Source organism: Protopterus annectens, chromosome 14.part0 (genome assembly GCF_019279795.1).
Source record: "Protopterus annectens isolate FY-2018-M chromosome 14.part0, PAN1.0, whole genome shotgun sequence".
In the NCBI taxonomy this organism is placed as follows: domain Eukaryota; kingdom Metazoa; phylum Chordata; order Ceratodontiformes; family Protopteridae; genus Protopterus; species Protopterus annectens.
This window is the reverse complement of record NC_056748.1, coordinates 864,138,985-864,152,370: the sequence shown is the minus strand read 5'-3', so window position 1 is coordinate 864,152,370 and position 13,386 is coordinate 864,138,985. Positions and strand designations below refer to the sequence as shown.

Genomic DNA, 13,386 nt, shown 5'->3' with positions numbered 1-13,386 from the left:
ACTTCTAAGGCGGGAAGCTCTAAGCCTGCATCTCAGTCAAAACACTCTCAGTGACCTTTTACAACTAATGCCTGTTCTTGCTTGCCTGGGGAGAGTCCTTTAGGGGGAAGGTTGGCCTTTTTTCAGATGTCTGGGCCTCTGTCACAAACGACAAATGGGTGCTCAGAATGGTGTCCCTGGGGCACAAGTTTTCTTTCCGCACCTTTCCAGCTCCCAAGGGATTCCCAGATGTTCCTCCAAACCAAAAGGCAGAAGTAAAAAAACAAATTTTGTCTTTGTTGCTTCTGGGAGCAATAGAGGCCGTTCATGCTCAGCAGATAGGCCAAGGCTTTTATTCCAGGCTTTTCCTAGTTCCAAAAAAGAAGGCACCTGGCATCCTATCCTAGATCTTTCCATTCTGAGCTCTTTTCTAGTGATTCCAAAGTTCAAAATGCTCACTCTGCATCAGTTGCTACCACTGCTAGAAAAGGATTCCTGGCTGGTAACCTTGGATCTCAGAGAGGCTTATCTGCACATCTCTATCAGGCAAAATTGCAGGCAGTATCTTTGTTTCAGAGTGGGCAAGCAACATTATCAATTCTCTGCGCTGCCCTTTGGCTTATCTACTGCTCCCAGAGTCTTAACGAAGTGCCTGGTCCCAGTCATTGCTTTTTGCAAGCAGAAGAAAATTCAGATTTACCCGTACTTGGACAACTGTCTGATTCAAGCAAATTCTCAGGAGCAGTTACTAAAGGATCTGGAATTCGTAAAGACTTCTCTCTTCCCTGGGTTACACTCTCAACAAGGGAAAATCAAAAATGGTACCATCCAGGGAGATAACATTGCTGGGAGCGTGTCTGAACACAGCCACCCAGATGATATATTTCACTTAGAAGAAGTAGACAACTCTCTCAGTTTACTTCAAGGACTTGGTAAGCCTGTCCCAGCTCCCTGCATGGAAATACCTGTAAGCTCTGTGATTCATGGCATCTTGTATTCTCATGACTCCTTATGCAAGATTGCATATGAGGAAATTGCAATGGTACCTTAATAACTGCGGTGGTGGTGCTGCAGTAGCGTTGTCACCTCACAGTACGACGTTGTCCTGTTCAATTCTCAGCTAGAGCGTATTCTGTGTGGAGACATGCGTGAATGGGCGTACCTTCGTTGAAGGTTGTGCGTCAGAGCTGGCAACTCAGCACGTAAAAATCTGCTGCCAGTCATTTGCGGACCAGATGGAACGCCCAGCAGATGCACCTGCACATAAATCTAAAGGAGTTGATTGCAGTTCAACAGGCCTTACTAGCCTTCAAGCACCTTCTTTCTCCAGGGACCTTACTTGTCAGAACAGACAACACCACAGTCATGTGGTACATCAACAAGCAGGGAGGGACTCCCTCTTACCCACTGTGCAGACAAAGCATGTATCTTTGGTCCATGGCAGCATCCCTGGACCTGCATCTCCTAGCTCAGTTCCTTCCAGGAAGGCTCAATGTTTTGGCAGACCAGTTGAGTAGGCGAACCCTGGATCCTCACGAGTGGCAGCTGAACAGAGCAGTTTTTTACAGCGTCATTCAATGTTGGGGCATGCCTCAGGTGGATCTTTTCGCTTTCCCGGACAATTATCTTATACCTCTTTTTGCACCAGACCGCATCACAGCAGAGCCTGGAGAGTGGATGCTCTGTCCTTCCCCTGGATGTTGCTATCAATTTACGCCTTCCCTCCTCTTCCTCTTCTAGCCAGAGTGTTGTTAAAGATCAGGGACGAATGACCAAGGACTAATCTCATAGCTCCGGACTGGCCCAGACAGCATTGGTGTTCACTGCTTCACAGTCTCACCCAATTTCCTCCTTGGCATCTTCCTCTGAAGCCAGATCTTTTGGTTCAGGAAGGGGGAATCATTCTGCATCCTCATCTTCAATCCCTTCATTTGGTAGCATGGCTCATAGTATGACTCCTTCCTTATCTTCTTCCCTTTCCCAGCAGGTGGTTGACGTGCTGAGGGAGGCCAGGAGGCCTAGCACTAGGAAGTCTTATGCTGGCAAATTGGAAAGGTTCTCTCATTGGATGCAGGCTAGAGGGGAATCTTCTTCTCAGCCTAGTCTTCCTCTGATCTTGGAATACCTGGCAGAATTTCTTCAGGGTGGTCTTTCTTTTACTTCTATCAAGCTCCATTCTTCAGCTATTTTTGCTCATTGTTCTCTTGAAAAACCCATTTTCTCTCATCCCCTGATGAAAATGTTTCTCAGAGGTGCTTGAAATTTAAAACCTTCCAGAAGGGCTCGTACTCCAGCCTGGGATCTTAAACTCACTCTTCCTCCTTTTGAGCCAGCTGCCACTGCAGATTTAAAGTTTCTCTCTTGGAAGACTGCCTTCCTCTTGGCTATAACTTCAGCAAGGAGGGTTTTGGAGATGCAGGCTTTGATGGCTGTGGACCCTTTTATTATTTTCTATCCAGACAGGGTCTCCTTGAGAACCAATCCCTCCTTTTTGCCTAAGGTGGTTTCTAGCTTGACTCTTAACCAGTCCATACACCTTCCTACCTTCTTTCCTAATCCTTGAAATAAAGGTGAAAGGATCCTGCATTCTCTTGATGTGCACAGACAGCTCAGGTTTTACCTTGACAAGACTAAAAACCTTCGAAAATCACCTCAGTTATTGGTCAGTTTTGCCCCTGGAGCTCAGGGCAAGGCTATTTTTAAGCAGACCATTTCCAAGTGGATTGCACATTGCATCACCTTTTGTTATTCCTTTCATGGCAAGGTTCCTCTTCAAGGGGTTAGGACCCACTCTACTAGAGCAGCTTCCTCTTCTGCAGCCTTTTTAAGGGGTGTCCCTACTAAAAATATTTTGGAAGCTGCCACATGGTCTTCTGTTCACACTTTCATGAAACATTATAATTTGCCTCTATTTTCCAGAGCCAGGGCAGGGTTTGCCACTGCTGTGTTGCAGGGCATTATCTCCGACCCTTGATTCTGTTGGTTCCTCCTCCCTTTTCACTGGGCTTTGGTAATCAGCCCATTTGTTAGGACTGTAACAGTGAAACACGATGAACATAGTACAGTTGTGTACACTTATCATAAATGTAGATGTTAGTGTATTCACTGTTGCAGTCCTGGTTTCCCTCCCTCCTTTCCCCTTTTTTGATCATCTCCTATTTTTTTTTCCTGAGGTACAGGCTGAATTGGATATTATTTTCCAAATTGACATTTAGCTCAGCCTTTTTTCTGGGGGTTTCTGATTGTTATGGCAAGAAAGACTGAGGAAGTGATGTTGGCTGCCTCCTTTTGTATCTGATGCCCTGTCGTCCTTTACAACCGGCGACCGACGTCATTTTTACTTACCTTTGGTATTCTGGCCGACTGAGGGCTACTGGGAGCTGGATAACCCATTTGTTAGGACTGCAACAGTGAATACACTTGAACATCTACATTTATGGTAAGTGTACACAACTGTACTTTTTCTGTTATGGGTCAGAATTTAAGAAATATGCTTATAGCTTTAGCAATCTGCTAGGAGTCAGTTTGGGTTTTTTCCCCACCATTATAATGTGTGACCAACATATCTGTGAATTGCTTATAACTGAAGTTCTAATCTTTGTCATTTCTCTCACTCTGTCTGCAGGGGGCAATCCTCACTACAATGCTAGTATCAAGGAACTTTTCAGGTATGTGGTTTTTGTTTTAATATCTAATACTCTTCTATCTCTCTAGGGTTACTCATTAAACAACACTATACTGATGGGGAGCAAAGCAACAAATACTGTGCCCACATAGACTGGTTTCAGTGGAGATCTTGGAGTGAGAAATGCTGTGTCTGTTCATAGTGTGTACAACGAATGCCTTCTGCTATGTGCAGAAAACCAAATTCAGGAGTGATGCCAAATTAGGCCTGGGTCTGAGGTACTCTGCTTGGTTTTCAGCTGCAATCCTCAGTAATGTATTCATGTACCCCCATTGTTATGCCGTATCCCATCTTACTATTCTATAATCAGGGCAGTGCAACATGCATTTGGACTACTTGATGAAAGGAGAAAATCACAAAACAGCAATTTGTTAACATGCAGAAATTTTACCTAAAAGTACTTGCTATTTTTGATTGCCCATTGTACTGTTTTGCACATCTCTAATTTATTCTGCATGATATTGTTATATTTTAGCACATTAATTCATTCTCTTGTGCCTCCATTGCTCATTCCAGGGTCACAAGGGGAATATAGGAGCTTATCCCATCAATTACTGTCCACGTGGCAGAACAAGAAGACTTCCTAGATAGGATGGTAGTCTGTTGCAGGGTACTTATTTGGTCACTTATACAGAGCACAAACACATGCACATGCACACACAGTCTATAGGATTACCATTTTAACCCATGCCATGTCTTTGTGATGTTTGAGGAAACTGAAGCACCCAGCAAAAACTCCAGTGTTTTTAATATCAAAGGTTTACCATTCCGATTTGAGTAAAAGATAAATGTGGAGAATGGCAGTACCATGTTAAGTGTATCCAGTAATGATCATGGAGGCGCCATGTTAAGTACCCAGCAGAGAGTATGCCATTGCAATGTTAAGGACACAGTATACAGCATGGCAGGGCCATGCTAAGGAACCTTGCCATGATACAGAAATCTGCTGATAGGATGTAGAAGTAGTAACACAAGGCCTGGAAAGTTAGACAAGATATTCATATAGGCTACAGCAGATAAATTTCAAAAAAGAGCTAAAAACTTTCACAGATTGATTATAGACTTTCTTTATGGGAGAACATGACAACATGACTGAGTTATGTAATGCCTCACCCCACCCCAATTTCTTTCTTTACTCCTTGTAGGAAGTAATGCTGATTGTTAACTGTCGTCTCAGTTGCCCATTTGATAAACCAGCATTTTAGCTCCTGTGGACTCCGTGCTTGTAGTTTCCACTTATTTCCTCTGAATGACCACCTGTACTTGGCAAAGTACCACTAGTCTGTAGCTTTTATTATTTGCCTGTTGATTTTGTTAGCATGTGGCAGTACGTTTATTCCATGTTACCCTGCACTTCTTGGATTGCAAACCTGACAAGGTTTTGTGTTCAACTCGTGAATCACATTTCACATAGGAAATCACGGTTGATGCATTTTTCGGTTTGCTCTTCAGCATTGATTCACTTTGTCTAGGCATTATTTTTCTCCATGGGTGTGTAACTGTGGAGCTTGACTATATTTAAATAAGGATGGTCTGAGACTACTGCAAACAGTCCACTTTAGGGGGTTGTGATGAACTGAATCTTTGACCTGTTTGTTTTGTCTACAAGTGTTGCTCTTTCTCTTGCTACCACTTCTGGTTCACAACTGGACCATTGACAAGAGTCATTACTTTACAAGATGACTGTTTTTGTACTAATGCACAGATGAGCAATGTGAACCCTCTACAAATGGGAAAAAAAGTGTTTCTGAGTTAATGGGCAAATACTGATTTGAAAGTTTTATTTTTGGTGAAGCAGAATGTATGCAGTAATTCAAGTCAAAGAAAAGTATTACCCTGCTGCTGGACTTTCTCTGATATTCAGGGTTGGAAATGGTTGAGGAGTTTGAGTGCCAGATCATCTTTCTGCCGAATAGAATTTTTTGTTTTGTTTTATGCCCTATGCTGCGGTGGTACAGCGGTAGCATTGTTACCTCACAGCAAGAGGTTCTCCCATTCGATTCTTGGCGTGGCTTGGGAGTGCCTTTTGTGTGGAGTCTGCATGTCCTCCCCGCAGTTGGGTAGCGTTCGAAAGACATGTGTACGTAAATGGGTGTGCCTTCGTTGAAGGTTGAGTGTCGAGCTGGCACCTCGGCGTTTCGTAAAAATCTACTGCCAATCATTAGCGGACCAGAGTTCCGCTGTGGCGACCCCATACTGGGGAAAAGCCGAAAGACAAAACAAACCTAAGTCTGCTCATATGCAGTCAACATGTAATGATCCATTTGTAGAATAAGATTCCAATAGATTTCTGTGGTGGATCCCTGGTCTTTTGTATTGGTTGATGTACCATTCCTCAGCATCCCCACTGGCCAACAGTAACTGCACCAACCACAGAATTCTCCATTCCTCTGCGGTAAATAAGATGGAAAAATCACATTGTTTCCTCTCATCCCACCAACTGCTAAAGAGCCAGGGAAACTGATCAAACCCAGGTCTTCAGGGCCCCTGCCAGAGCTCCATCCCTCTGCATCACATACCTAAGTATAAAACTAATGCACTGCAGTGTGCCTGTTGTTCAAAAGCTGTAGCAACCTAATGTGATACCATACCCTGTTGCTCCTCTTTTTTGTTTGTCTTTTGCGCTGCTGTCTTTAAGGGAGTCCATCTAGTTGACATTATTTATATAAAATTACAAAACCATAATAATGAAGCTATAGTAAAGAATTTGAAAACCTTACAGAAAGTGCGACTTGCACTGTGTCGTGACTGTATTTTGAGTGGCACTAGTTGCCAGCCACTGACAGCACACTGCAGAGTAGTTGTCCCCATTTTCAAGGAGAAGCATCTGCACCAGTCGAAAGATTTTCATCTTGCAGTCAGAACTCTGCCTGACATGCCATGATGGCATGCCTTTCTGATCGTGCTCAGCACTCGCCTTTTATCTGAACATAAGGAAAGCATGTGTACACTTGTGATAAATCTGCAAACTTCTCAAATTTATGCTCAAATTTTATAAAGTATTAATTACCAGAGACACTGGTTGTAAAATAGCTTTGAGTCCCACAGCTGAATTATATATTGTTTAACAGTGTTTTGCTTCATGTTAATGGCTGAAGGCACTGTTCTGCAAATGCCTACAAAGAAAAGTTTGCAGTGTATGAGATTTTGCATCTACAAATTTAATGCTACAAACATCTGTTTAACATAACTCCACTAACGCTAGCCTTCTATAAGAGCTTATAAGCTCTGTGAGATAATGTGGATTTTTTTATTAACAAACTGTATTAACTTGATTGATGTTCTTCGTGTTTCACTGTTGCAGTCATTACATTTGGGTAATCTGCTTGCAGGTTGCCCTCAGTCGGCCTGATTAACAAAGTCTTGGCTCCAGCGTCAGTTGCTGTCCCTTCTTCCATGACGTCAGGTCGTCAGGGGTATAAAACATGCAGCCGATGCCATTACATCAGTCTTTCTTGCCGTGTGGTGCCCGAAGCAGAAGCAGTTTGCAAGTGCTGGTCGGCTGACTCCTGAAATTTTCGTTTTAGAGTTTCAGAACTGAAGTCTTCAACTTAAAGCTAAGTACCCCGTTGGGGAAACTTTTTCTTGCTCCTTACCGATGACAGTAAAAGTTAATAATTGCATTAGTTGTGGAAAGCAAATGCCTCATAAATATTTTCATTCGTACTGTATTCCTAGCCTAGGCCCTGACCACGACGTACCTTGCTGTCGGTTTTGTGCTTTATTTAATCAGTGCACTGTCCATCGTTGGTATATTTTTGCCTCTAAATATTTGGGTTCTCAGTTTAATTATCCAGAAATGTCGTCAGTTAGCCATCCGACTACCGGGATTCCAAAAAAACACAAAGATAAAGACAGAGACAGGCCACCGAGGTCCAAAACTGCCGACGCTTCTCCTAAGCCAGTTCGCTGGTACTCAGTGAGGCGCTTTCGCAGCCCCTCATGCCCGCTACTTCTGATTCGCAGGCCTCTACTGAGACCCATTCGGAGTCCAGTATGCCGCGAGATACTTCAACTATGGAACCCGCAGATGTCTGTACCTTGGATGGGTCCGGAGCTGCTGTGCAGGCACCGGCTTCTGAGGGTGTATTCAGGCCTGCAGATTTGCATATTAAATCGACATCTCCTTCATTACTAAGGCCTAAATTTCGATCCATGTCTAAAAAAACCTATGCCCAGGCCACATGCTCAGGCCCCTATGCCTAAAAAACAAATGATTAAAATGGCTGAAGATCTAATAACTCTAATCAAGGGTAGTCAACCCCCCCCCCCCCAACAGGCCTAGGGCTGAGCTTGATTATGAATCTTCTGATCTGGATTCTGTTTCTTCCGACTCTTCTGATGACCTGGATTTGTCCATACCTACTTATGAGGATTCTGATGCAGAGGATTCCATTCCCTCTGCTTTCCCTTCTGAGGATTTTTCTTTTGGGGAACTTTACATACTTTAAGGGAGCATTTCCACTGGGAAAGCCAGGAATTGTCTGACTCAAAAAAGAGGCTTAGGGATTTCCTTCTTCTACCTCAGCATAGGCCTTTGGCTATACCTCTTGTACTAGACATTGTTGATGTGTTCTCGGAATCCAGTTTGGCCCCTGATTCCCTGCCTCCTGCTCTTAGTAAACCTGACAGAGATACTACAGGATTCCTGAGTTCCACAAGTTCCTTTTCAAAAATCCTGTTGTAGATCCAGAGACTATTTCTCAGGAGGCCAAGGGCATTAAGGCTTCTACTGCTAAAAATCCTACCCCTTCTGATAGAGACTCCAGGGTGCTGGATAGATGGGGTAAAAAGGTTTATACTTCTGCAACCTTGGCAATCAGAGCTTTAAACTGTCAATTTCATATGTTAAAATATCAACAACATATTATTGGACTGCTTAAACAGAAAATTATGTTGATTCCTGACTGTGTGAAAATAAAGATTTACAGGACTTAATGCATTCTGCTGGACAAGCTGGAAAACATACTTTGCAATGTGCTTAGAAGGCATGCTTGGCTTAAGGAGCAATCTTTGCCTTATTATGTTAAAGCTAAATTGTTGGATGCTCCTTTAAATCAGGACTGCCTGTTTGGCAGCAAGGCTGAAGAAGTTCTTAAAAAGATGGAAGATAAAGCTAAATCTATGCAAACTGTTAAAGATGTTTTACAAGTGCAACCTCCAAGATTTAGTAGGCACTGGCCTACTAAGAATTGGTCCTTTCCAGTCCCTTCCAGGTTCTCTCAAGCTAAACCCAGACACAGCAAAACCCCCCAGGTGTCAGTCCCAGGGGACTCTCAGAACTAAGCAGTGGGGGGCCTCCTCTTCCAAATCTGGAAATAACAAGACACCCCCTATGGTAAACAGTCTCAATGACTTCCTTTTAAAATTCCCCAGCACTTATCTTTGGACCGCCCCTTTTGGGGGGAAAGATTGCTCTTCATGCAAAGAACTGGGAACTCATAACCCAGGACAAATGGGTTTTAACTATAGTGTCTCAGGGATATAGATTTCATTTCCACACGTTGCCATCACCAAATGGATGGCCAGAGGCTCAAAAACAAGTACTTTCCCTCTTAAGCATGGGGGCTATTAAACTGGCACCAGAAGAGGAAAGGGGACAAGGTTTTACTCCAGACTTTTTCTGGTACCCAGAAAAGACAAATCTTGGCGTCCAATCCTGGACCTGTCTACTCTAAACACCTTTCGGGAGATTCCAAAATTCAAGATGCTGACTCTTCACCAGTTACTAGGCAAAGACGCCTGGTTGGCAACACTAGATTTAAAAGAAGCATACCTGCACATCCCAATCAGGGATTCTTGCAGAAGATACCTATGCTTCAAAGCAGGCTACACGCATTATCAGTTCTCTGCACTCCCCTTTGGTTTGTCTACTGCACCCAGGGTATTCACAAAGTGCCTGGCTCCAGTTATTGCATTTTGCAGGGAAAGAAGTATTCAAATATACCCATACCTGGACGATTGTCTAATTCAGGCAGAAAACCAGGGCATACTTTTAAATCATCTAGCTTTTGTAAAAATGGTTCAAACTTGTCTGGGGTACACAATAAACGAAAATAAATCACAACTGGTCGCCTGTCAACAAATTACATTCCTGGGTGCAAGCTTGAATACAACTGCCCAGATGGCTTACCTCACACCAGAAAGGCAAATTCATGTGGTAACCTACTTCAAAGAAGTGGCCACAAAAACCCTGCTATCTGCAAGACAAATACTGCAAGCCTTGGGGTTCATGGCCTCCTGCATTCTTCTAATTCCGTATGCAAGACTGCATATGAGGAAACTACAGTGGTATCTAAAAAGTCTATGGAGTCAAAATTCTCACAGCCTGGAAACGCTGATTCCTATCATATCTTGCCTACATCTGCAGTTCCTCTGGTGGGCAGAGGCCTGCCACCAAAACAAGGGACTACCATTCACACTACCCCTGCCGCACAAACCCTAACTACAGATGCATTAGACTATGCATGGGGGGGGTCACCTGGCAGGGAAGTGCATTCAGGGCAAATGGAACCAAAATCAAATGCACCTACATATCAATCAAAAAGAAATGTGAGCTGTACAGAATGCTCTGACAGCCTTCAAGGACTACATTCTTCCAGGACAACTAATGGTAAAGATGGACAATACCACGGTTATGTGGTACATAAACAAGCAGGGGGGTACATATTCCTACCCCCCCCCCCCCCCCGCAGACTAGCCATGGCATTGTGGAACACAGCCTAGAGCTACCCAAGTGCACCTACAAGCTCTATTCCTGCCAGGAAAATTGAATACACTGGCAGATGGACTAAGCAGAAACCTGATGGACCCACATGATTGGCAAGTGGAACCAAGGATTTTCAACATGTTGACAAGCAAATGGGGGAGCCCAGACATAGATCTATTTGCCTCCTCCCAGAACTACCAGTTGGACAACTTTTGCACATGGACTCCCCACAAACAAGCCTGGAAAGTGGATGCTGTGTCCTTCAGCTGGGAAAACCTGTCAGTCTACTCCTTCCCCCCGCTGCCTCTTCTCTCCAAAGTTCTTGGTTTGTCCTGTTTGACTTTTAGTAGGATGATCTTGATTGCTCCAGACTAGCCGCGCCAACACTGGTACCCCCTACTGCGCAATGTGTCGCAGTTATCTCCATGGCACCTGCCTCAGACCCTTTCCCTGCTGTCTCAGCAGGAGAACTAAATTCTGCACCCTCAGCTTCCAACATTGAACCTTGCAGCCTGGCTAATCACTTAAATTCACCCTTATCATCCCTCAGCAAACCTGTGATGGATGTCATCTTAGAGGCAAGGAGACCTAGTACTAGAAAATCTTATGCTGAAAAATGGAAAAGATTCTGTGCCTGGAACCAATCTCAAGGGATGAGCACAGCAGAGCCCAATTTACCTCAAACTTTGCAATACTTAACTGATATGTTTCACAAGGGCCTGTCCTTTTCTTCCATTAAAATCCACGCCTCAGCCATTTCAGCTCATTATAACACAGAACCTCCCCTCTTCTCTCATCCTCTGCTCAAGCAAGTACGTCAGAGGGGCCAAAAACTTGAGACCACCCAGGAGAGCACCAACCCCTGCCTGGGACCTTAATTTTATATTGGAGAAACTCACTCTACCTCCTTTCGAGCCAGCTGCTACTGCAGACTTAATTTATTTCTTGAAAAACAGCTTTCCTTTTAGCAATCACTTCAGCTAGAGGGATATCTGAATTACAGGCTCTTATGGCAGTGGAGCCTTTCATCATTTTTCATGTGGACAGGGTGGCACTCAGGATCAATCCATCCTTCATGCCCAAGGTGGTATCCAGTGTGGCTCTTAATCAGTCCATTCATTTGCCAACCTTCTTTCCCAATCCACAGAACAAAGGGGAACGGATTCTGCATTCCTTAGATGTGCACAGACAACTTAGATTCTACTTGGACAGGACTAAACCTCGAAAAAAATCGGAACAACTGCTGGTAGCATTTGCTGCAGGGGCAGAGAGGAAGGCTATTTCAAAACAAACTGTTTCCAAATGGATAAGCCATTGCATTCATTTCTGCTATAAGCACCATGGAAAACCTGTCCCCCAGGGGATCAGATCCCATTCCACCAGGGCTGCATCTACTTCTGCCGTCTTTCTCAGAGGTGTTCCTACTAGGGACATCCTAGAAGCTGCTACTTGGAGTTCTGTACATACTTTCACCAAGCATCATCATTTGCCAATTTTCTCTAAATCCAGAGCTGGCTTTGCCACTTCAGTCTTACAGGGCCTTATAGCTGGTCCTAATGCTATCTAAATTCCTCTTCCCAACCATAGCTTTGGGAATCTACCCAAATGTAATGACTGCAACAGTGAAACACGAAGAACATAGTACAGTTGTGTACACTTACCATAAATGTAGATGTTCGAGTGTATTCACTGTTGCAGTTCTGGTTACCCTACCTCCAGCCCCCTAACTTCTTTTGGCTATACCTCTACTTTCCTTTGCTATGTTTAAAAGCCTTTTTGGTGTATTTGCTTTTTTGTTGGAGGTATATCATTGTACTTTTATATTTAATTGCTTCCCATTAGGGGGGCACATGACATCTGGGGCAAGAAAAACTGATGTAATGGCATCGGCTGCATGTTTTATAGCCCCTGTCGACCTGACGTCATGGAAGAAGGGACAGCAACTGATGCAGGACTCAAGACTTTGTCAATCAGGCTGAGTGAGGGCAACCTGCAAGCAGAGATTACCCAAATGTAATGACTGCAACAGTGAATACACTCGAACATCTACATTTATGGTAAGTGTACACAACTGTATTTTGAGCCATGATTAGAGTGGGCTTTGCAGCACAGAAACACAAGAAACCACACAGTCGGGCATTAATAATTGCCATGTTCTGTACTGGTACAATAAAGTAATTTACTCTAGGTTCTGTGCTGTGCAAACTGTTGGCCTTGATTGTTTACCAAAACATGTAACAGATTAACAGTTTTAATTTTCTGTGCCAGTGTGGCTCTAATTTCTGTCTGAACTTCTATATGCACATGGGACAGAAGTCTGAACACCAGACTGCAACTCTCATAGCAGGGTGTTGCTACCCTTTCATTTATTTTTGAAGTGGCATCACCATTGAAGCCTGATGCCGAGTGCAGCAGGATAAGAATTAATCCTGCAGCGAGATACACATTTCCTGATCAGATTTACACTCAGTAACCCACCCCACCGCTCCAAAAAAATCAAAATAAAATAAACTACAGGGTAAAACGTATGCTTCTGATATTTTTAAGTGGCTAGGTTTGTATAATTTTTTTCTTAAAAATGCATCACACTTGAAATGCTGTTCCCACCTGCTCTTTGCATTATGCTAGCTGTATTCCTGAGGAGCGGTTCAAACTCAAACTTGAAATGGTTTCTTGCTTAAATGTGGTAGTTTGAGAGGCTGATGCAGTTGCTAAGATTTCTGCTTGGGGAGCGGGGGAGGGGGAGGACACTGGAGGGAAAAGCTGATGAACAAACCTAGTCTGTTCTAGGAGGAGGACCAGGGTGGCTGTATATTTTTAAAGATGAACCTGTGTGTCATCTCTATAGCAACTGTGCCAAGCAGCCAGAGTGTGCCAAGCTTTTATAATCAGCAAGTCTGCAGTCTAAACAGTAGCTCCCCATGCAGGACAAAATGCAGAATTAACAGAGGTGTAGATTGCAAGAAAGAGGGAATTTTTAAGCCTAAGACCTACAGCTTTACTCCTAGTTGTT

At 43.7% G+C, this 13,386-nt stretch overlaps 1 protein-coding gene across 19 annotated transcripts in view; it reads left to right on the top strand.

Moving 5' to 3' along the window:
* Positions 1-13,386, top strand: part of LOC122789306 (calcium/calmodulin-dependent protein kinase type II subunit gamma) — a 2,351,533-nt gene that overhangs the window by 1,839,971 nt on the left and 498,176 nt on the right. For all 19 annotated transcript variants that reach the window (XM_044056632.1, XM_044056627.1, XM_044056637.1 and 16 more), the window contains exon 12: positions 3,605-3,647. In XM_044056632.1, coding sequence (XP_043912567.1) covers positions 3,605-3,647 — 43 coding nt within the window. The remainder of the gene's footprint in view (positions 1-3,604; positions 3,648-13,386) is intronic.